This window comes from Artibeus jamaicensis, unplaced genomic scaffold, assembly GCF_021234435.1.
Source record: "Artibeus jamaicensis isolate MK-2021 breed Jamaican fruit bat unplaced genomic scaffold, CSHL_Jam_final contig_923, whole genome shotgun sequence".
Lineage (NCBI taxonomy): Eukaryota > Metazoa > Chordata > Mammalia > Chiroptera > Phyllostomidae > Artibeus > Artibeus jamaicensis.
In genome coordinates, this window is record NW_026522014.1 from 14851693 (window position 1) to 14877482 (window position 25790).

The 25790-nt window shown below is 37.0% G+C and overlaps 1 protein-coding gene across 2 annotated transcripts in view; it reads left to right on the plus strand.

Annotated features, from left to right (window-relative positions):
- The window catches only part of HDAC9 (histone deacetylase 9), an 841506-nt gene that overhangs the window by 639184 nt on the left and 176532 nt on the right, over positions 1-25790 (plus strand). For both annotated transcript variants that reach the window (XM_037163907.2, XM_053655071.1), the window contains exon 18: positions 2208-2315. In XM_037163907.2, the coding sequence (XP_037019802.2) occupies positions 2208-2315 (108 nt within the window). The remainder of the gene's footprint in view (positions 1-2207; positions 2316-25790) is intronic.

Below are 25790 nucleotides of genomic sequence, written 5' to 3' on the forward strand. Positions count from 1 at the left end.
CAGGTGTTGTTATCAGCTGTTACAGTATTTTTCTAATCAAGTGGGGTGTTATAACTTTTTGGAAGGAAATTGTCCACTATTAAATAAAAAAAAAACAACTTTCCCTGTATTCCAATATCAAGTAAAAAAGGTTTGGAAATTATATGTGATTTTGAGGCACCCATTAAGTCTTTTGGGACTTATGGGTTTGTTTTATGTTTACTTGCCTTCTGAAGAATTTTAAATCTGATTAACAAGGACTTTTATGACACCTAGAGCTATTATGGTTGAAAAATCTGTTAAAAAGTGGGTAACACAATGTGAATGTTGGTTTTTATTTTCAACTTAAACAACTTTCTTCCTCAAGGATATATTCACATGAAGCTCAAGTAACTGCTTATATTGGTTCAGGAAAATAAATAAATAAATAAATGCATAAAACTTTCAATTGAGAGAGCAACTGATTAGGTTCCAATGTCCATTTCATGATCCCTTCACTTCTTAGTTTATAGTGTTGACCAGGACATGGGCTGAACATGCTTAGAAAGTGAGGGTCATTTCAGGAGTGTGGTAGAATGACAGGGGCGATTGGGGTCAGAGGTCCGTGTGCAAGTCCTCGGGCCAGCTGACTATTCTCTCTAAGCCACAGTGTGTTCATTCAGTGAGTGCTTATTAGGCCTCTGCCCTGTGCTAGGCAGTACCAAATGGGCATCAAAGTAGCCCAAATAGGAGTAGCTAACATCCGCTTATCACTTACTCATTTAATCTTCACCAAAATTATTTGCTGATGGTACTTTCAAAAGTGGCTATTTCACAGGTAAGGGGGCTAAGGCACAGAGACATTCACTGATTGCCCACTGTCCTTCAGGTTTATGTCAGCCATAATATCACCCAGACAGTTTAATTCCAGAAACTTCTGTCTTCACCACATTACTGTTGAGAGGATCTTAATTTTGCATTTATTTGTGTAGTTATTATTCTCATTTATCATTTATTTACTCATTGTTCTTGACAGCAGTTAGGTTGGTAAGTGTCTCCTGAGCAGAGATGCACGAGAATGCATCAGGAACTGCGTCATGAGTTGTGAATAGGTGTTAGTTATTATTTACCGTATTTGTCTATATGTGTTCATTATTATTTACCATATTGTCTATGTCATTAGGCCTCTTTCATTACTTAAAACTACCTTCATTTTGTGTGGAATTTCCCTTCTTTGACACATTTGAGAAATCTTAATATTTGCCCAGTCACAAAAATTGTACTGTATCACATAGTGCAAGTCCTCTGTGTCCTAAAATAGGAGACTTCTACCATTTGATAGTCATTTTTTTATGTTATGAATTTTTTATACATAAAAATACGTAACATACATGATGTTTGCAAACCACAGCTATTGCACTTCTCTTGTCCTTGTTGTGAATATTCTCTCATCGCATAGCATTTTATAAAGCTAAATCCAAAATACGGGTTCCTGCTTTGTTTTGATAGGAATGTTCTCCAGTAGAGAAGCAACCGTGCATTTTAATGGCCTCTCCAATTTTAATAATACCAGTTTGTACTAAGACTAGCTGCCAAACTGTACTAAATGTTAGATATTTTAATCTGACACTTCAAAAATAAAATTGGCTCCTTGCAGTTGAATATTGTGAATGTTTTAAGTGTGAGGACCACACACTCCTTCGGTTCAGTTGGAGAACCTGCAGTGTAGTTGCTACTTCCTGCTCACTGATTGCTGCTGCTACCTGCGTAGTAATTGTCTTTGGCTCTTTGTAAACCTGCAGCCAGAAGGGCATTTGAATTTTCCCCCTGTAGCACTTGCAAATCCAATTTTTATGTATAGCTAAGTGCTCTTAGCTTTCACTCTATCTACTACTGGGGCCTGGTGTCTAGCAGGCCTGTAACTATGCCAGATCTAGCCTATGTAATGCTGTTTGTAATGAGAAATCTAAACAGGGAATGGCAGTGAGGCATGGCAGGAATGTGTTTCCATTGGAGAAGTCAGCGTAGAGAAAAAATATAAGCAAAGCTGTGTCCAGAAGGCCTTTTCAGCTGGCCAAGACGGAAGACTAATGTTATTGTACATAGGCTGTTACTCTGCCAGCCCTTCCTCACAAATTTGCTTTCTCTCTCTTCCCTTCTCCTCAACTCCCCTCCCCCTCCATTCCCCTTTCATCTATCCCTTCTCCTTCTCCCTCTCTTTCTGTGGGCTCCGCGGACTGTTTGCTCAGGTGGACAGTGACACCATTTGGAATGAGCTGCACTCGTCCGGGGCTGCACGCATGGCTGTTGGCTGTGTCATCGAGCTGGCTTCCAAAGTGGCCTCGGGAGAGCTGAAGGTGAGGTCTGGGTTGCATTAAGTGTGGGAAATCCAGAGAAGAAGCTGAAACAGGCGTGTTGTTGTTTGGGAATTGTGGGGAGTGTGGTGTGGTAATAAAAAGAAAGGGGCAGAGGGAAGAGGGCAGGGAGATGGTCACTGAGGTGTGATAATAAGGAGTCTGCAGGTAGGGAGGAGCTGCTCCTGTTCTGAGGGTCTTCCTCCCCTTGGGGGGGGGGGCTCTGCGGTCAAGGCACACTGGTGTGTTTTTAAGAGCATAGAAATGGTGACTAAAGCTAGGGCCCAGGTTTAAAATACCCACTATATACATATCTGTCATGGCCCCCTGGGGTTCTCTTTTGAAGTGATTTAAAAAATATGATTACTGAGTACTGTGTGTAAGCTCAGAATACCACCCAGAGTGAAAGAGGTGGGGGGTGGGGGGAGAAAGGTAAATACCAGACGGGAAGGATTGGGAGGAAGAAGGAAATTGTTGATTAGAAGGGTAATGATCCAAAGTATGTTTTTCCACGAAAGAACTTCAAAAATGAGCTACGCTTTATTGTTCTTTTCTTTTTATGGTCTCTTCTTTTCTACATCATATGAAAAGAACAATGTCCAAACCCAACGTTTCCCAGTCTAAACAATTTATAAAAGCCAGAGACCTGACAGATGCTGACGTTTTATTTGGTATTTTAACAGTGCTATTTAAAGGTACCCTGTGCATCTTGCGTGCACTTGCCTAGTAAACTTTGTTGGTGCTAACACGGCTTTTTAGTGCACCGCTTTACCCACTTTATGATGAAATCTGGGCTTGATTGATTTGATATTTTTAGCAACTGGGAGGCTTCATGGAAATACATTGTGATCAACAACATAGGCACTGTGAATTTTGTTAATTTAAAATAAAGTCTAATTGGATTATTTTTCTTTTCTTTTTTATTGAATTTAATGGGGTGACATTGGTCAATAAAATTATATAGGTTTCAGGTGTACAGGTCTATAATACATCATCTGTATATTGTATTGTGTGTTCACTACAGATTATTTTTCTTTATGTCTAATGAATTATTATTCTGTGTCACCTGACTGTTTCACTTGTGATTAAAAATTCAGGTTAGGAATGTATACTTTATAATGAATTATATCTCACAGAAGTCTTTGCTCCAACTCTTTAAGAAGCCAGAATGTATAGAAATATAATTTTAATAAGGAAGATATCTATATGTATCTATACTTATCTATATCTATCTATATATCTGTATAGTTATATATCTATATATGTCTCTATATATTCATATGTATATAGCTATACTTCTGTACGGTTGATATGATCAGCATCAGGACATTAATTGCTCATCACAGGGTATTTCTGGGGCCATTAGTAAGTTGCTTACTCCTGAGTCATTATCTTTGGTAATGAGCTATTGGAAAGAGAAGAGGACTCAGCCTTCTGGAGACTTTTCAGCTGTCACCCAGTCACACTTTAGCAATAATCCTTTCCGTTGGAGTAGGTGCCTTGTAACACTGGAATAAATTCACTTTTGAAAAGAACGATATGTGAGTATCGGGTCTTAGTTCCAAAAGAAGTCAAATGACAAGCAATAGCCAGGCCACAGTGTGAGTTTTTAAATGATTCTCCTGGCATCGGCCCACTTCATAACAAAGATACAGGATTGTGTTAACATCCACAAGTTCTAATTGTTTTGATTTTGTGGAAGTTTAATCAGGGATTCAGAAACCCACAAGTAGAATGCCCATATATTACACTGAAAATCATCATCACTGTTAGCCTCACAGAATGCAGAATTGCCAAATGTCTGTCTGAAGACTGTTGAACAAAAACCTGATTCTACTTTTGGAGGTAGCCATTTAAAATAGCCAATTACAAACAAAGTGTCAGCAACATAGTATGGACATGCTGACCACCAGCTGTACTAACATGGACTATTTATGTTAAGAACAAAGATTCATACAAATGCTTTTTCCCCCCACGGCTGAGAAATTAGTAAGTATGGTTTAAAAAGAAAAGAGAGGAATAGGAAAAAGGAGCCAGCCTCAGAATCAAGAAATTTAGTCCAGGCTTGGCCACTTAAATGCTGTGTCACTTGGGACAAAGCACTTAACTTCTCTGGGCCCTCAGTTCTTGTGCAGGATCAGCAGGGCAGACTTGGTAATGATGAAGGTAGTGCGTGGTGCTGACATTCTGAGCTACTTGCAAATGACAAGTGGATCTGATTCTCAGTGATACTATCTATGGCACACCAAAGAGTAGGTATTCCAGAGCTAAATTCAGCTTAGTTTGGTGAGTGTTCCAGATTTTGCAGCTGGTTTTTCTTTAGTCCAAGACATGCAGGATCATAACAAAGGCACCAGCGCTGACAGGCCAAGAGCCCCGTGGGAACGCCATTTGGGAAAGGTAGCAGTTACAGATGATTTGCGGCCAGAGTGGAGAACTGAGGTGTGGAGCTAACCAAGATGTTACTCAGCGTCTACCTGCCCCAGACTCCAGTGTGACCCGTTGGCAGGAGCAGTAACACTTAGCTGTGTAGTCACTTTATTCAGATGTAGGAAGAAGGTAAGGGGGCTTCTTTGAGGACATTGGTAAGTTATCTGCAGATCAGAGATGTAAAAAGAGAGAACTTTAGGTTTTATTTTTCATATTCTGCATCTGCATTCAGTTTTCACATGCCCTATTCACATTCTCCCAGAAAAATCGGTAACTGAATGAAACACCATTGGCATATTTTGACACTGCATTTTGCGAGACTGCACTAATTTTGCTTAGAAAATATAGAATTAAGAGCCTTATTTCCAATAGGGCGGGCCTGGATAGAGTGCTGAACCGAGGGGTTAGAGACCGCTGGAAAAAGGTCACCGAGCTCGTAGAGGTGCGGATCCAGGAGATGACATGTACAAAAAAGGAACATGCCAAATGCACATTTTGCTTGTAGCTGCAATTTTTGCTTGTAGCTGAACTTACCATGACCACTAGCCTAAGTTTGACCTATCTTCATCTGAGGGTACTGATAGACTGAAAGAATTAGAATGTACCAGGCACAGGGAGAGGGTCTAGTGCTGATCCTTAACTAGACCATGTGCAGCAAACTGTGGCTGTAAATTGGTGTCCTTTAGTACACAGTGGACACGCTCAGTGGACTTCAGTAAAAATTATGGAGGCTTTCATTTTCTAGGTTTTAACAAGATATTTAAACACACACACACAGAAAAATTTCTCTAATCTATGGATGCCAAAATTGGCTATCTTTCAGACTCTTATACCAAGGAACACAAATATTCAGAAAATGCTGAAATGTTTGGTGTACTGGAAACTATAATTGGAAGAAGAGTTATATCAAAATGATTTTACTGTTCTATAGGACATTTTCTAATCCTTACCTGAAGATATATATATACATATATATTTAAAGATTTTATTTATTTTTTTTAGAGAGGAGAAGGAAGGGAAAAAAAGAGGGAAAGAAAGATTCACATGAGAAGTATCAATCAGTTGCTTCTCCTACCTGCCCCAACCAGGGGCTGAACCTACAACCCAGGCATGTGCTCTGACTGGTAATCAAACAGGTGACCTTTCAGTCTGTGGGATGATGCCCAAAAAACTGAGCCATACCAGTTGGGGAAGGATTTTTTTTAATGATTTGAGAGAGAGAAAGAGATTCAGAGAGCAAAAGAGACAAACATAACACCAATCCTTTGCTTTTCGTAGGTGCCCAGACCCAGTATCAAACCCAACACCTAAGTACGTGCCCTGACCAGGAATTGAACTTATAACCTTTTGATGTACAGGACAATGGTCCAACCACCTGAGCCATCTGACCAGGGCTCGATAGGACATTTTTTAAAGTATGTCTAGAAATAGAAATATCTCTAAAGTCTCAACATTTTTAAAGTTATAAATGACTCAGTATTTGGTTCAAAAGATGTTACAAAACATCAAGTAACCTTAAACACATACAATTTTTGCTGGTCATTATACCTCAATAAAACTAGAAACAATGGCTCCACACTAATCCAGATTTACTCTAAGGATTTATTTGTAAAAAGTTTTCAATTACAGTTGGCTTTTAATACTATTTTGTCTTAGTTTCAGTTGTACAGCATAGTCCTTAGACAGTCCCATACTTCACACAGTGTGCTCCCCACAGTGTGTTCCAGCACCTATCTGGCCCCGTACACACTTATCGAAATATTATTGACTACATTTCCTGTGCTATGCTTTACATCTCCATGACTGCTTTGTAACCTCCAATTTGTACTTAATCTCTTTGCTTTTTTCACCGAGTCCCCCAGTGCCCCTCTGCTCAGGCAACCACCAGTTAGTTTCTTGTCTGTGACTACAAGTCTGTTTGAATTTTGTGTGTGTGTGTATTTTGTTCTTTAGATTCCACATATAAGTGAAACCATGTGGTATTTGTCTTTCTCTGACTCATTTCACTGAGCAGAATACCCTCTAGGTCCATCCATGCTGTCACAAATGGTAAGACTTCACTCTTTTTTATGGCTGAGTAATAGTCCATTGTATATATGTACCATAACTTTTTATCCACTTGTCCACTGATGCACACTTGTGCCACTTCTGTATCTTGGATATTGTAAATAACACTGCAGTGAACAAAGAGGAGTATATGGTTTTTTGAATTTAGTGTTTTGGGTTTCTTCAGATGGATAACCAGAAGTGGAACCACTGGGTCATGAAGCAGATCCATTTTTAATTTTTTGAGGAGTCTTCATACTGTTTTTTATAGTGGCTGCACTAATTTGCCATCCCACCAACAGTGCGCTAGGGTCCCCCTTTCTCCACATCCTTGCCAACACTTGTTGTTTGTTGACTTATTGATGATGGCCATTCTGACAGGTGTGAGGTGGTATCTCATTATGGTTTTAATTTGCATTCCTCTGATGGTTAGTAACATTGATCTTCATGTCCTCTTTGGAGTAGTGTCTCTATTCAGATCTTCTGCCAATTTCTATTTGGATTATTCTGTTTTGTTTCTTGGTGTTGAATACAATAAGTTTTTAATAAATTTTGGATATTAACTCCTATCAGAGGTACCATTGGCAAATATCTTCTCCAATTTAGTAGGCTGTCTTTTCAGTAAGTGCAAAACCTTTTAGTTTGATGTAGTCTCATTTGTTTATTTTTCTTTTGTTTCCCTTCCCCAAGGAGATATATAGAAAAAATATTCCTAAGAGAAACGTTAGAGATTTCACTGCCTATGTTTTCTTCTCAGAGCTTTATGGTTTCAAGTCTAACATTTAAGCTTCAATTCATTTTGAGTTTATTGTTGCATGTGATGTGTGAAAGTGATCTCTTCATATTTTTCCACATATCTGTTTCATTTTCCCAGCACCATTTATTCAGTAGACATTCTATCCCATTGTATTTTCTTGCCTCCTTTGTCAAATATTAATTGACATATAAGTGTGAGTTAATTTTGGGGCTCTCTATATTGTCCCATTGATCTTTATGGATGTTTTTATGCCAATAACACGGTGTTTTGATAACTGTGCCCTTGTAGTATAGTTTTATATTAGGTAGTGTGATTTCTTCCATGTTGTTCTTCTTTCTTAAGATTGCTAAGGCTCTTCAGGGTCTTTTTAAGGATTCATTTTGATGCTATGTTTGGCCACATTGCCAAATATAATTAAAAATGTAAATACTGCTTTAGTTGTCCTGAAATTTTTGTCAAAAAACAACTTATTATCTGAACATAGTTTTTAAAAAAGATGTTTAGACATTGTGAGCATGTTGCCCGTAATATCTGCTTTTCCTTGAGTAATACCTATAGACTAGGCCATTTATGTGTAAGTTGTTGCCATTATTTGCACAATGGCCTTTGAAGTGCAAGACATGTACCACCAGTTGGGTACAGGCTCAGAGACATCATTAGTTCCTTTATGATTCTGTACACAGCTGAATACATGGCAAAGCCTGTAAATCTGTCAATCCTCTGATCTCTTTCAGCTACCCTGGAGGTAATTTCTCACAGAGGTAGCACAAATAGGTAAGGGAAAAAAGGGTGAAAACAGCCTTTTTCAGATGGTTTATACTCTCTCTTTTTTATTAGTATAAAACATTTAATATATACAGAAAGATTAAAAGTTGCATTAATAGCTTATAAAGCATAATAAAAAATAAACACATTCGAGTTCTTCATCCACCTGAAGAAACAGTACTTTGCTAACATTACTATCATCCTCTCAGTATTTATCTCACTCCTATCTTTTGACTCAGGAGTAATCATTAAATCATTGCATTTTAATGATTATTCCTTTCTCTTTCTTTAATAGTTTTAATTATATGTTTTAGACCTTTACATAAATGGAATCTCATGGAATGTATCATTTCTCAGATTTCTTTCTCTCTGCTTAAAATTATGTTATAACAGTTTAGCCATATGGATTAATAGAGCTATAATTCACTCATTTTCATTGCTGTAAGGTATTCCCTTGTACATCATAATTCGTTTATTCATTGGTTGAATGTTGTAGTTGTCTTCTGGCTTTCCCGCTATAGAACAACGCTGTCATGAACACGCTTCAGTGTGCCTGCTGTTTCGCTGTGGCATGCCTCCTTAGTAACCTGGCCAGCAAACTTCTAGCACAGAAATGGAATACATTCTGATAAGTAGTGCAAAATAGAATCCCAAAGTCACTTTGCCACAGTGACTTCTGCTAAAATGGCAGTTTAAACCTCTGAATTTTTTTTTTCTTCATAAAGTCAATGACAAAAGTGGCAAAAGTCTGTCAGGATTAATGTTTTAACTCCAGAAATTAAGCAAAAACTTGCAACAACTCAAGAAGCATGGATTCTGAACAGAACTGGCTGAAACTTGGTTTAAAAAGCTTTGTGGTATTTTCATTCACCCTACTCTCATCTTAGCCTTTCCAGTTCCACCGTAGTCTTAACAAGTAGCAGCCTCTGTGCTCACTGAAAACCATTCACTTAGCAGGTCTCCAAACAGGGCATAGTGGGTCTGGAGCTTCTTCAAAGACTCATTCACAGAGAATTGTCATTAGTTGCCCTTTTAGTGCTTCAATACAAGACCCCACTTGTGAGGTTGTTTTTATTTGACCTGATTTGGACTTCATCAGACATGAAAAGCCTTTTCCCAAGAAGCATTTCTTGGGGAGAAAAAATTAAAGGCAGTCAATTAACTTGATGCCCGCCTGCCATGCTGAGTAACAGTGGAGAAAGCGATAGACCAACCTAAAAGCTTCAAAGGAAAAACTGGGAATGAGATGTGCCTGAGGGCTGTGAAAAGCCCCATCAGATTTCTAAGGATCTGGAAGGTCCCAGGTATAATAGAGCTGTGATCACGCTCAGAAGAGGATGGAGAAGTTCCTAAATTCTCACCTCAAGCTGTCTTTGAGGCTCTGCTCAATCAGGAACTGAAGGCCAAGGTGGAGCTTCCAGCTACCTGGCTGCATATTAAAAGTGAGTCCTACACACACACACATAGGGCCCCTTGAAAAAGACTAGGTACTGCTGACTCCAGACGTTTGAGGAAATCTCTGTCCAGTCTTCCAGTTACCACTCAGTTCACCAAGCAAAGATTTCTCTGTGCCACATTCAACCTACGATGCAGACTTTATAGAATTAATTCATAAAGTCAGTAACTGAACAAAACAACAATAACAAACCCTGGGAGGGGTGAAAAATCTGATTTCCAAATTGCCATGGTGTGTTGTTTGAAATACCCAGTTTTCAACATAAACTTGTGGGGCATGTGAAGAAATACATGGGCCCACATGAAAAAATAAATAAAAGCATAATAAAAAGCAACTACATAAATAAATATAAATGGTAGTGTAATTATATTTTTTGTTTATAACTCTTTTTCCCCCTCTCAGGTTAAAACACAACTGGATAAAACAATAACCAGAAATCCATGTTGATAGGAACAAAGTACATAAAGATGTAATTTTTACAACAATAGCAGCACAAGAAAGGACATTAGCAATGGAGCTAAATAACAGCAAAACAAAGTGTTTGGCCCTGGTCGACTAGCTCAGTTGGTTGGAGCATCGTCCCAACACACCAAGGTTGAGGATTCGATCCTCAGTCAGAGCACATTCAAGAGTCAACCAGTGAATGCATAAATAAGTCAAAGAATGAATCGATGATTTTCCTCTCTCTCCCTTCCTCTGTCTCTTTCTAAAATCAATAAAATTAGAACTCAAAGCAAAGTTTTGGAATTTTGTTTATGTCTGAAGTGGATTGTTAAAATTGAGGTGTTAACTATAATTCACTGAGCAACCAGTAAGAAAATAACTAAAAAAATGTATTAAAAGACAAGGAAATTAAAACAATACACTAGAGAATCCTTATTTAACTTACAAGAAGGTAGTAATGGAAGAATCAAGGAACAACAGCAAACAACAACAGCAAAAAGTTGACACACAGAGAAAAAATGACCGAAGTCATTGTGCCAATTTCAGATCTGGCTATTGGCACATAGAAATTCCCAGTGCTCTGCATTCTTGCCTCTGTGGACCATTTTTGGATTTCAAAATGTTGGCCAATCTTGTGAGTGTCAAATGCGATCTTACAATGGACATCTGTTGTCAGATGTAGATCAATTAAATTTGTTACATTCTTCTTAAACATCTTCTTAGTATTTAGTACTTATCTGGTTAAGCTTTTTGTAAAGAGTTACCAGCTTTTTATTTCTTTTCTAGTGTTTACTTGAAGTATGCTTCAAGTAAAAGCATCCTTTTACTTGCATGCTTTCTCTTCGTTATCTATAACATCTATCTCTTATAAATAGCTCACATCTGGATTCTGTTCTCTAATTTGACTACATATTGTGACGGAGGAGTTAAGTTCATTTCTATTGATGATGATTGGTAGTGTGCACACATGTGTTTCTGTCATCATATACTAGGTTTTCATCTTGTCATCTTGCCCTACTGTTTGTGTGTCTTCCTTCCTTCACTCAGCACTTCCTTTGTTTTCAATGGAAATTTTTTTTCTCATTCTATGTTGTGTCTAGTTTTTAAAAAAATACACGCATTATTTCTATTGTTTTAGTAGTTGCTTCTCAAAATTTAACCCAACTATTTAATAAATCTTAAACTTAATCATTCCCTATTCTCACTAACAATACAAGAAATTTGGAATGCTTTAGAGATAGTTATACTGTACTCACTGATGTGCTATTATGATTCGGTATTTTAGTTTTAGATATTTTTTAAAAAATGAAATCACTGAGGCATTATAATACTGTTTTAAGCCATCACTGGTACTTTATACTCACCTACATATTTATCATTTTCCTTATTCACCATTTATCTTGGTATCTGAAACTTCCATTTGGGGTTGTTTTCTTTCTTCCAGTACATGTTTTAGAAGCGACTCTAGTGGCTAGAGGTGGTTTCTCAGTTTTTGTTTATCTATGATATCTTTTCACCCTCACCCTTGAAAGATAGTTCTGGGAAGTACACAGCTTGAGGTTGACAGTTTCTCTCAGTGCTTTGGAGAGCCCTGATGTTTTTCTCACTTCCACTTTTGACAAGGAAAGTGTCAGTTGGTAACATAATTATCATTTATTTTAGATATTGTGTTTTTTCTTTCTGATGGCTTTTACCATCATTTTGGCTTTGGGATTCTGTATTTTTCATACCATGTGCCTAACAGTAGATTTTACTGGTTCAAAATTATTTGAAATATATATTAGCAAAACTAAAATTCAATGCAAACCCATATTGATACTTTGTGATAAGTCACCTGCATCAGACTAATACTGACCTTACTGATTTCAATGATTAATTACTTATTTACAGCACAGATATATATTATGTGCCTATTATATACCAGGAATTACTATAAACATTGAAAACACCAAGACAGGGGAATTAAGTGCTCTCATGGAGAAGGATAAATAGATAAACAAATACAGGTATAATATAAGTTCAGGTAAAAATACATGCAATGGATTTTTTAAAAAGCATGCAAGAGAATTAGAAGGAGATTTAGGGAGAAAAGTAGCTCTGTTAACTCTGGATGACCTTAATGATGGGGAGATATTTGAGCTGAAAAATGTAGGGGAAGAGTCATGTAGACGTGTAGGGAAAGAATATTCCATACAAGGGAGAAAGCAAATGCATAATCTTTCTCGTAGGAGGGAGTGAGTAAGTCTTGACATGTCTCTGGATCTGCAAGAAGGCTTGTGTGTGTGGACCTGAGTTACCTGCAGAGGTGCTATGAGAGTTGCTCTTAGGTAGTCAGTGCCGGGTAACGGGATGTACACACACATCTATTACACAGCATTGTTTCAAATAGCTTTTACCACCAGGGCCTTTCTTAAAACGTTATACTGTTTATTCTAGAACAGCACAACAAATAAGGTATGGAATGGAACATTTGTGTTGACTCCAATTTTGATCAAGTTCTCAAGCTGAGGACAAATGGATGTTAATAATGCCCTATGGACACTACTCCAGGGAATTTATTAAAAGATAGATAAGCCTGTGATCATCTTACCTAAGAGACTAGATGATACTTATGTGCTTGATTCTTTAAACATACCTTATATATTTTAGATATTCTCTGTTCCTGTTTCCCCCTGGAGCTAAGCTAAATGTGCAGGAGATGGAGAAGAAGTCCGAGGAAATCCCTATGTCTGTCTGCACGTGGGAGGAGTGGCTTTGCTTGATGTGTGTTGAGCTACAGAAATCAGTAGGATCACTCTAGACCAGTGACATTCAATCTTTTTCATCTCAGGGCACATGTAAACTAATCACTAAAATTCTGCAGCACACCAAAAATATATTTTTGCCAGTCTAACAAAAAACAGATACAACTTTTGATTCCTTCACAACAAATGGCTATTGTTGTATTGGCCATTGTTATTTTTTAAATTTCATAATCTCAGGGAAAAGAGGTCAGTGTCCCTGACTGAATAGTCAGGTATTACATGTCTTAAAAATTCTTGCAGCACACCAGTTGAAAATCGATGCTCTAAACTACTACCAAGGCGGGGCAGGAAGGAGTACCCTGAAGGGCCTGACGGATGTATCAGCTGTTGGAGAGCCTCATAGAGATAGAAGAGTATCTGAGCCTGTCACCAGGAGAATGCAAAGTGGAGCTGGTTGAAACCACCATGTGGCCAGAGGAAGGGGGGGATGAGCTGCCGCACTGAACCGGGTGGGCTCTTGTTGGTGAGGTGGGGTTTCCTTTCTTTGTGGGCCAGTGCACACTTGGGTGGAAGCCAGATTTGAATCATTTTGAAAGGGTTTCACAGAAGACATCTACCTTCCAGGGCAAACAGCATTCCCCTACCACTCCCCAGGAGAGTGAGACTGGAGATATGTGAAAGAACTGGTGGGGCATTCCAAGGTCGGTCGACAAGTTCATTGCCCACATCTATGAAGGTTGCAGGCTGGAGGTAACCAACAGTGGCTCTGGGGAACCTGCAATTGCTCCCAGTGAGGGACAGTTTTCAACTCCTGCCCTGACAGAGGTCCTTTGAAGAACCAAAAGAGAGATCCAAATTGCACTGCCAAAAGAAAGCCTTTACCCTTTCTATTCCTTTTTAAAATCCTCACCCAAGGGTGTTTTTAGTGATTTAAGAGAGAGAGGAAGGTGGAGGGAAGAGGAAGGAAGGAGAGGGAGAGAGAGCGAGAGAGACACTGAAGCTTGTTAAGCTTGTTAAATTTTATAGCCAAGTAGTATTCTATTTTATGAATGCCATTGCTGGAGTAGTATGAAGAAAGTTTTGCACTATTATCGATACAGCTGCTGTGAGGATGCTTTTCCGAGTCTGTTTGTAGACAAATGTTTTTATTTCTCAGGGTTGAATGACCAGGAGAGAAATAACTGTGTTATAGCTTAGGTGTATATATAGTTTATAACAAAATGACAAACTGTTCTGCAAAACTATTTGATCTAGTTTTGTTGCCTGTCTAATTCCTGATAGCAGTAATTAGTGTTCTTTCTTTTCAATGACCAGCCTGACTAGAAGTTCTTCAATTTCATTGATCTTCTCAAAGAACCTGTTTTGGGTTTCATTAATAGTCTTTTACTTTTTCTTCTTTCAATTTTACTGATTTAATCTTTATTGTGTATTTCTCTTTTTTCTGTTTAGTTGTTCTTTGCTCTTTTTTTCTAGCTTTTTATTAAAGGTGGGAGCTGAGGTCATAGACAAGACTATTCATCTTTTGCGATATAGGCATTTAGTGCTATGAATATCTTTATTATTTTTAATAAAATTGTATGAATTTAAGGTGTAACACAGGATGACTTGATACATTGTGAAATGGTTATTACAGTCAAGCTAATTAGCATAGCCATTTCCTCAAAAGTTGCCTTTTTTAATGGTAAGAACTCTGAAATCTACTTTCTAAGCAAATTTTTAGTATTCAAAACAAAATTATTAACTATTATAGGCCATGCCTGGGTAGTTCAGTTGCTTGGAGCATCATTCTGTTATGTCAAGATTGCCTATTCAATTCTTGGTTCCGGGACATACAAGAAGGAATCAATGAATGCATAAATAAATGGAACAATAAATCAGTGTTTCTCCCTCCCTCTTTCGCTCACCACCTCTGCCCTTTTTTTCTCTCTCTAAAAGAATTGATAAAATATTATCAACTATTATAAGTTTCTCTCTAAATACTGCTTTAGCTGTATCCTATAAATTTGGGCATACTACATTTTTATTTTCATATGTTCAAAATGCTTTGTAGTTTTCCATTTGACTTCTTTGACACCTGGGTTATTTAGAAGTGTGTTACTTAGTATCTGTTTGGGGATTTTTCCAAATACCTTCTCTAGTCAGCTGTAAAATATACTTTGTATGACTTGAATCATTTTATATGTATTAAGACTGCTAACAGTGTAATTCTCTTTATCTCCTCCTACCCTCTGTATTAATTTCATCATACATTTTACTCTCACACATATTATAGGTCTCCACAGTAAATTATCATTATTTTTACTGGAATAATTGAAAGTTTTGAAACAAGTTTAAAGTATTTGTGTGTACTTATGTGTTTGCATGTACCTGTGTGGGTGAGAGAGATAATCTATAAGACGTCTTTTATATGTGGCCACATATTTAATTTTTTTAGTTTCGTGTATTCCTGTGGGGACAGATCCAGGCTTCCATCTGGTATAATTTCCTTTCAGTCAGAAGAATTTCCTTCTTTGTATTACAGGCCTAGGGCAACAGACTCATCTTTTGTTTATAAGAAGATATTTATCTTTTCCATTAATCTTTGAATGATATTACCACTTGATATAGAATTCTAGGTTGGCCATTATTTCCCACTTGAAAGATAGCCTTGCAGTGTTATCTTTTTCTTTCCTTTTAGATGATGAGAGATCAGCCGTCATTCTTATCATCTATCTATTTATTTAATGGATTAGTGCATCCTTCCCCTCTCTGTCTTTAAGACTTTCTGTTTATTTATTTTTAGTAGTTTTGTGATTAGGTGTAGTTTTCTCTGGATTTTTTTTAGGGGGGGGGATAACTTTAAAAAATTTTTTTTAATTGATGTTGGAATACAGTCGTCTCCATTTTCCCACCACCACTTCCCCACCCCACCCACACCCACCTCCCACCCTCAATCCCATCCCCCCTTGGCTCCATCCATGGGTCCCCCATACATGTTCATTTACATCTCTGTTTTTATCCTGCATGAAGTTCGCTGGGTTTCAAGTGTCAGTGCTGGCTGTTTTTCATAAAATTTGGAGAAATTTTAGTTAATATTTCTTTTTAAAAATTATTTTATTGTTGTTCAATTATGGTTGTCTGCATATACCCAACCCCACTCCCTCCCACCCCAGCCATCCCCACCTCCCTCCCTTGCTTCCACACCCCTCCTTGGTTTTGTCCATGTGTCCTTTAGAGTTGTTCCTGATATTTCTTAAAATACTTTATTCTACCCCATTCTCTATGCCCTCTGTTTTTAGAGTCCCATTCTATGTTCATTAGGTCACTTCACTGTGTCCCAGTGTGCACTGAGGGTCTGTGCATTTACATTAGTTTTTTTTTTTCTCTTTGGTGTACTTCTATGTAGATAATTTCTCTTCACCTGTAATCAAGTTCATTGTTTTTGTCTTCTCTTACACCCATGCTGTCATTAATCCCATTCAATTTTTTTTTTTTATTTTCCACAGTGCACTGCACACTTTTAAGATTCCTAGTTAATTCTTTTTTACAGCTTTCAGGTTGCTTTTGAAATTCTCCTTTATATTTCTCTTCACCATCTTTTCCTACAGATTCTTAAAGATGTCTATAATAATTATTTAAAATCTTTATCTGATAATTTTAATATCTGAGTCACTTGTATGTTTCTATGGCCTTATTTTCTACTTGATTATACATCTCATTATTTTGCTTCTTTACATGTCTTATAATATTTGATAATACACTAGGCATTGTATTTAAAAACCAGTGGAGGCTTGCATGGGTTTCCTTCCCCTGCCCTGTACTTTGGAATTTAATTCTTCTAAAAATTTATTCGTGTCCAAAGTTCTTGAGTGATTTAAAGAAAAATGTGCTTTTTGGTTTATTTCATATTACATTGTTCCTATTTCAGAACTGAAGTTTTGTACATACCTTTTTCTTCTAAATGAAGTGTGGATCTCCAAAACAAATCTGTTTTTGAGAGGATGTTGAAGTTCTCTCCTGTTTCACATGTTACCTCTCACATGTACCAGGAACACGTGCCAGTGGTTATAATGGCAGCACGTTGACCTAGTACTTGACTCAATTATCCACCTTGAATGAAAGAAAGAACATGCATGCGATTTATATGGTCTCTACACATCCACTGTGAAGGGCTACCAAACACCAGAGAAAGAGAGAAACTTTGGCAGTTACACATTGTGGGAAACTTCCTTGTTCTTGACCTTCGTACCTTCTGTGCACTGAATGCCCCAACTCTTTATGAAAACTTTTAATTTAGTCTACTTATGGAGCTATTTACACCTCAGAACAATGACAGGTATGCAAATACTTTCCAACTCTTAGATTAAAAGGTGAGGCTGCCTACTACTCAGATTTTTCACTCAGAAATCAAGACCTGTTGCCCAGTTGGCCTGTGATGATCCGACTGCACAGTCTGCTTCCTTTTAGGTTCTTACCCTGCCCATCTGCTTTTCTAATGGCTAATATTTCACTTTCTAACTTGTAGTTTTAACTGCCTGCTCCATGGTAACTGGATCTGCCTATTCTAGCCTCTTCAGCTGGCTCTTGGCCTTGGACTGTCCAGGTTTCATTACTTGTATGTGGTTTAGCTCATACTGACTAAAAGTTGCTGAATCTGCCCTCAGGGTCTGTCTACATCTCTCTTCTCTCCAAACCTTGCTGAGCTCTTCTCAGGCCCTGACACCTACTTTACACATTTAGTCTGAGTCCTGATGATATTTTTAAAATAGATGGGAGAGAATGCTTCCTGAAATAAATTCCACTCTCAGATTTAACATTTACTTACAAGGTTTTCTACTGCTATATTTTTGGTATTTTAAATATAGAACAAATATTATATAATGGGAAAACATCTCCCAACTAATTTATGTTTATTTTTTATCTTCGATAGTATTAAATTAGATACCTGCTGGTTTGTGTATAATGCAGATGTTTCCTTGCCTTTTTTTTGTTTTAATCTCTGCAAAAAGAGTTTTGCTCTTTGATGCCAGTGTCTAAATTGTACATATCATACATACTTGGAGATGTAAGTATTTCACACCTCTGTAGTTTTATATGACAATAAATTTCATACACAAACACCATGAACTTCTAAAATGACAAGTATGGTCAGTTGATTCAGTGTTCTTTCTACACGATGCTATAATGTATATAATGGTGCATAATTTAATTCCTTTAGTGGAAGTTTTTATTCAGTTGCCTACTTTTAACTAAATAGACTGATTTAATTATTGGTAGCTATTCTTGTTAAACTGTATAGTCATGAAGAATTATAATTTAATGGAAGAAGAAAATTCACAATTAGAGTAAGAATAATATGGCCACAGTTAAAAAATTATGTACATAAACCCTACACATTTTGATAATAGTTATAAAATGTACATTGCTACTCTTAAAAGTTTTGAAATTTCATGTATCTAATTGAATAAATGTACATATGCACCAAAAGATACTGAGAAATGATACTCAGTTTAACACTGAGAAATGACCATTGATTGGACGAAAATCTACTGTAGTAAGATGAGGGTGTAGCGACAGTGATGTTACTATGGGGCATTTGTTGATACAGTCTTTTCCCCTCAATACCATCTATGCTTAGGTCTTGGTCATTACTATTATCTTCCTATTATTATAATACCATGCCATTATAATTACTGCTATTATACTGTCATGCTATTATTTATGTTGTTATGTTCACAGAATTCTCTGATCATCTGTCTTAAAAATGTTTTCTGTTCTGGTTCTTAGAGAAAAAAAAGCAAAAGCAAAAACTCTTTGCCCTACTTTCTTGTCTTTAGAAAGTTTTCATACTGAGGCTCTTTTTACGTGATGAAAAATACCTGATTTTTTTTGGTCAGTGTGGTCCAAAAACCAGTCATGTTTCAAAAAGTTAAGGGAATTAAATCGTTGGGCATTTTGTCAACTGAAACCACTGGTTGATAAACTAAGCAAATTGCTTTCAGTGGGTTATTATTGCCTTACCAAGACCCACATCCTGATGTCTTCCCCCACCACACACACAACAAAAACTTCTTCATAGTGAATCCATTGTTATTATTTTCATTCAGGGCTCAACTTAAATTATGTGTAATATAAGCACCATCAAATGCCCTGTCTCCCTTCCACCAGGAGACTGGTTCTTCATGAATGTGTTTATTCCTATCTATAGCGACATCCTTGCCAAGCTCAAGGCTGTGGGCATTATGGGCCACAAATGCCAGGCTCCCTAAGAACTGTTTTCCAGTGCTGTCATCTAGCTCCTTCCTTCTGGATTCTTCAGGGAGAAGGGCTGGCAGCTGTGCATGTGCTTTGAGGTCCACCATTCAGTTAAACTGCTAATGCTGGGCTCCTGTTTTCCTGGCTCCCTTGAGCTCACTCAGAGGAACAAAATGGTATTCCCATATGTCCCTTATTGTTTTCTTGGCAAATCTCCCTACTTCCTTTAACCTCCCAGATTCTAGCATGTGAGAGACAAACTTTCTTTGTGAAAGTTTTTCCCCTCGGAGGCTGTAGATTAATAGCACTGATTCTCAAGCAAACTCTCTATTTAGAAAGCCCCTTCTAAAGACTGAAGTTAACTCGTTTGAAGGAGTATATTAGCATATTTCAAAATGCGATGCATCCCAGTGAATTGCTGGTTTAGGGAACCCAAAAGGCTTGATTTCCTAATTTGAATGTCAAATTTTATTGCAATATAAGTAGTTCCAATATCATTAGGAGATACCTATTAACTGAGTGTTCAAGTATTCTGAAATACAGTATTTTTATCCTCATATTCCTGTTTAATTCTCTCATTTCAGAAAATATTACAAAACTAGATTTCATATTTTTATACACAGAATTAACAATAAGGATATTACACAGTATTTCTCACAGACTTGTGGAATTGAGCACAAGTGGAGAAAGTCTAGCATGTGTCAGTGTTAGGCCCCTAAGATAATACAATTTCTTTCTCTCTCTCTCCTTTCTCTCTAAGACACTCACAATGAAGGCAAACCAACTATTTGTGATGTTTACTAGACATAATGAATTTCTTTTATTTCTAACTAAGATCGTATTGCAAGGAAATAAAGCCGGGAAATTGCATGTAACTGTTGTTTCCTCACAGATATTAGTGTAGCTAAAGAGGAAAACCTGATTACAGCCAAGACCTGCAGTTACTATTTCGCAGGAACTTTCCATGCAGTTTCATGGTCTGTGATTTTGGTTACCTACAGCTAACTGCAGTCCAAAAAGATGAAATGGAAAATTCTGAAAATAAACAGTTTAGAGATTTTAAGTTGTGCCCGGTTTTAGTAGCATGTGACATCTAATGCTGCCCTACACGGGACAAGAATCATCCTTCTGTCCAGCATAGCATGCAGTGTTCACTCCCTGTGCATCAGTCACTTACTAGCCATCTGGAAACTCAGATCACCTGTCCCAGTATCGCTCACGGAGCTTTCGTTCACGTGACCCTTATTTTACTTAATCATGGCTTCAAAGAGCAAGTGTAGTAGTGATGTCGACAGTTCAGGTTTGCCAAGGAGAGGCCATGCAGTGCTTCCTTTAAGTGAAAAGATGAGCGCAGTATGATGAGGTATTTTGAGTGAGAGAGAATTCACATAACATTTACTACTACAATATATTCTTGTAATTGTCTTATTTTATGAGTAATTGTTAATCTCTTACTGTGCCTGATGTGTAAATGGATTATAAACTTTATCATGAGTATGTTTGCATAGGAAAGGACATAATACAGAGAGGGCTTGGTACTATCTGCCATTTCAGACATCCACTGGGGTCCTGGAATATGACCCCAATGGAAAAGGGAAGACTACTGTATAAGGCATATTGCACGAATGATTAGCTGTATCATATCCATAATGGTCAGCTCTAGATTTCAGGTTATGTAACAGGTCATTAACAATATTGCTATGCCTGAGCCAGTCCTGGGAAGTGGAACCTGAGACAATTGCACAAGCTCCCACAAGGTAAACAGGAGTGGGGAAAGCAAGGCAGAACGTGTCAGTAGCTGTTTTTCTTTCTCCTGAGTTGGTTTCTGATTATTTAAACCCCCAAATCCAATAGCAGAGTGATAGGTAGCATTCACCCAACTTTCATTTCATTGCCATTGAAGAATTTTCAGTTTTGTTGGCAAAAACAATGGACTCTCATACCACTGTGTTGAGTGTAAGCAGCACCATTTTGGGGGGAGGGGAGCAGAGTTTAGTCAAGTTCAAATGAACCCTCATAGGTGTCCCTCCAGATGCTAGAAAATTTTGATGGACATTTTTGCCTTATTGAACTTTACCTGAATGGCGAGAAGGGAATTCCTATTAATGAAGTACTTAATGTAGCAAGATGAGTAGTATTATTTGTATTTTAAATCTTGTTATAACAAACATTACTATCTCTACTCAATCAAAAAACAAACAAACAAAATCCAAAACCAAGACCCCACACAACAATTTCAAAACCCAAACAGGATTCAATAGAAGATAACACTATTATTTAAAGCAATAATTTTGAGAAACAAATCTTTTTTTAGTATAAGAGGAGAACATCAGGATCTTCTGTCTAATTAAATATTTCAAAAGCATTATCTTAATCATGTTTCTGACTTCTTTACCTCTGTAGAACTTAATATAAAGACCCAGAGGTTTATTACTAAAAATAAAATTTAAATGTATCAAATCAGTTAATGAATGCTTTATTTTCCTTACTCTTTTGAGCTATCAGCAGGTAAAAGATTTGAATACTTAACAACCACATTTACTGTGAGGCTAGAAATGGCACTTCAGAGCACACTGATTTGTTAGAGGAAATACATTGTGCTCTCTTAGCATAGTCATGTAAATTGCAGGTTCTGGCTGTTTTCAGCACTTCTTTATACCAGCACCAAATAGCTTATATACCAATTTACTTGATAATTATAGTTATCATTGAATATCAGAGTAGATTAAAATATTTCCAACTATTCTTTTAAAAATCAACCTGTACATATATAGGTAGAGGAACGTATCTTAAAGTTATTTTCAAATGGATAATGTATCAGTATGAATCAGATGTACCTCGGATTTTGGCTTCCAGTGAAATACTTCAAGCACTTAAGTCATTGCACATGACATTTCAATTCAGCAAGTGTATTGGAAGTAATAATTCAACCATCACATCTTCACTTGGAAATACATGCTGTAGAGTTTTTCCATGCCGTGCTTGGTTTTGATACATATTTTTTCATTGAGGGTTGATACCTTAGTACATTTAGAAATATTGTAGTGGTAATACTTGGGCATCGTGAGGTAATTACTGAGCTCTACATTAGCAATGCACTAAAAAAAGAAATTTTAAAAACAGAACTCCAATCAACTAGTCTGACATGCTCAATTGCTCTTTGGATTGTAGGAAGTCATATTCTATATAAAACATTTTCAACAGGAAAGATTTATTCTTGTAGCTTCCCAAACTAGAAGTCCAGTGTTTAAAAAAAATAAGTTAAAAGCTAATAGTTGATCAACTACTTCTTAACAGAGAAGCATAATCTCTCAGTTTATAAATATCACACAGACTTTCTATACTATGCACTGCAGTTATGCTTCTATAAAGAATAAACAAATCAAACTTAGTAAGTGGCTAACAGGCCTGCTGGGTATTAGAAGTAGTTTAAGCTCTAGTTCATCACTTAATATTTTTAAGAGTTTATGAATGATCTTTGCTTTTCCCTTAATGGATTCTGTATGCATTGGCTGATTCTGTTATACAGTATGTTCTTGACATTCTACATCATTTTCCTCATTAGCAATTAGACCATATTTATGATGATTTCTGAAATCCAACTTACTCTATGTAGAAAATATAAATTCATTATGATCCATATGATCCATTGAATGAATTTACCCACTTGACCATGGGGATGTTAGAGAAATGAAAATATACATTTCTGCTGTCCATGAGACTATCTTAATGAATGCAACAACTAAAATAATCAGATTTGTACTTTCCACTTTTCAGTTCCCATCAGTGCCATTGCTGTAAACTGAGTTGTTGTGGAAGACTTTGAACTTTGGTAAGGCGGAGTAAAAAAGTGAAACCTTGGATTGGTTCTAGTGATGTGCTTACTGCCTACCCTTTACTTCCCTGGGGAGGGCTTGACTGTGTGTAAGGAATACACACATAAGTTTGACATTTTGCTAAAGTTGACAAGAAAATGGAAATTCCACCAGTTATTATGACAGACTCCTTTTCTTCTCATTCAAATTAACTTTTACATAGAGACAAAGCCCTACATTCCCTTTCCTGGAGGTGTCGTGGCTGTAGGTGGGGAGCAGATAGCCTCCTACATTTCCCCTTGTGATGATGTCCTAGAACACATCCTTCTTGCAGAGAAACATCCGTAACACTAAACAACAGTAAAACAAGGGATGCAAACACACTCAGTACTTGAATCATTCATTGTTACTCTCAACGATGTCAAAATACTGCCAAAGCCCCATGATTAGTGATGTTCATGACTGAAGAGAATCTACAACTTGAAAACACTGTCCAAAATCAGAATATTAAGATAAAAATAACAACCTACTTAAATGAATATAAATTCACAAAACAGTACTTTAGCATGCATTTGTCTAGATTAACTGCTTTGTCTTCATATTTTTTGGATGGAATATAAAGCAGAGATTTTGTATGGACTGATGTAGAAAAATATGAAAATTGTATGGAATCATTTGTAGGTGTAAGTACTAAAGTCTTGTGGTCACAAATTAAAAGGGATTTAGTAGCAGCATCACACACACTCTTAAGTTTAAGAACATAGATTATTCACAAAATTTAAATGACTATTATTAGCATTAAATATGAAAATGATCAATTGAGTCACTGAATCCTTTATTCTATATACTGGTATTTTTTGGACCCTAAGACACACCTAGGTTTTAGAGGAGAAAAATAGAGAAAAAATTTTGAAGCAAAAATATGGTAAAATATTTAATAACATAAATAACATTTCAACAATATAAATTTAAACATAACTCAACAGCAGCATTAACAACCATTATTCCCCCCAGATTTGGGAGGGAAAGGTGCATCTTATAGTCCAAAAAATACAGTAAGTTTTCTCATAGTTATATTTTATGGGGCTAGATTATTAAATTATTTTAATATACAGTAAATTATCTATTTAAAATATTCTTTGAAGATACATACATTCTTGAGCCAAGGAAAATTTTGGTTCAAGTGACATCATATTACAATAAATCTTTATGCATGCCATTAAAGGGTACAGGGAATTACAAAACAAATTCCTTGTCAAGAGGTCCAGAATTTAGTTTGGAAATCAGATATTTCTATACTACTACTACTACTACTACTACTCATCTTATTTTAAAGCACTTTCCACAATAGTTCATTAAATCAAAGACTCTATTAACTGTAAGAATAGAATAGTTTATATCTTTCTAAGAAAGAAGATGCTATCAAGTCTAATAGGCAACCTCCTACCAAAAGCAGGCCTGCAAACCTGGAACCCTTGAGAGAAGGAAGACGGCCAAGGTCAGAGCACAGGAATGGCCACAGGAATAAGAGCCCTAGTAGCATCTATTCACACATTTATTTTATTATTCTTTGCTGGTCACTGGCTATGTGCCAGGCACTGTGTGAGCACAAATGATAAAATGGAGAACCAAGTCATAAAGTGAGGACCCCACAATGGGGAGTAGGACAGTGGATGTTAATCATAAACCACAATAATCAAAAATAATCAAACTGAGTGGGAGATCATTACAAACTGAGCACATTCTCAGAAGCGACAGCTGCACATCTTTAAGACTGCAAACAGAGGACCTGACTGTGACGTACCTGGGCTCAGGGATGGTTTCCCTGTGGGGGCAACGCTGGAACTAAAGTGGGCAGGTGTGGACGTGTTGTCCAGGGAGAGGGAGAGCACAGGCAAGTGGAAGGCATTCTACACTGAACCAGGAGCATGGGCAGAGGCCTGAAGATGGGAGAGACAAGGCCAGTGTGGCTGGAGTGGAAAGAACACAGTGGATGCTGGTATGAGATGAAGCTGAAGAGGGGGCGGGGTCAGGTTGCACAGTGTGGCCAGTCTTAAATGCTTGCTTTTATTAAATGCACCTGTTCAGGGGTGCCAGCCTGTCTGGGATAGAATCCCAGCACTGTCACTTGCTAGTTATAAACCTTAAGAACCTTCAGCAAGTTCTTTAATCTTTCTATGACTGAGTTTTTTCATTTATGAAATGAGGATAATATTTGCCCTCAGATATTGTTAGGATTAAATGAGTACAAAGTTTTAGAGCTTATTATTTGTCACATTACTATTTGCAAATATTTTTATGTTTTATATGTTACATTATAAAATGATAACACAGAGTGGCTCAAAAGTAGGTTTACAGCTGTGAGTACATGAAAAAGTTTATTCTTGTATTATTATTTGTTAATTTTGTGTTATTTTCCATACATACAACTATAAACCTACTTTTTCCCTACCCTGTATAATACTGTTATTCGTTATTTAGATTTTTTCTTATTAACAGGAGATACTTAAATATGTTTTTAGTTTGGTGGCAACAATCCGATGTAGGAAAAAAACTGATGACATCACAGACACAGGGGAAAACTATAGGTGAGACTACCTCGAATAGGTCAGAGAGGGTGAGATTAAGTACACAGGTGAATTAATAGCCCTTAGATAGGATCAGGCAAAGGAAGGGGAAGATGGGTAGATTTTATTCTGGAAGGGTGAGGACATTTTATTCTAATTGCTTTTATTTTCTAAGTGGAATAAGAAGCAAAGTTGTCAGCAAGGGGTAAAGAGTGCGCAG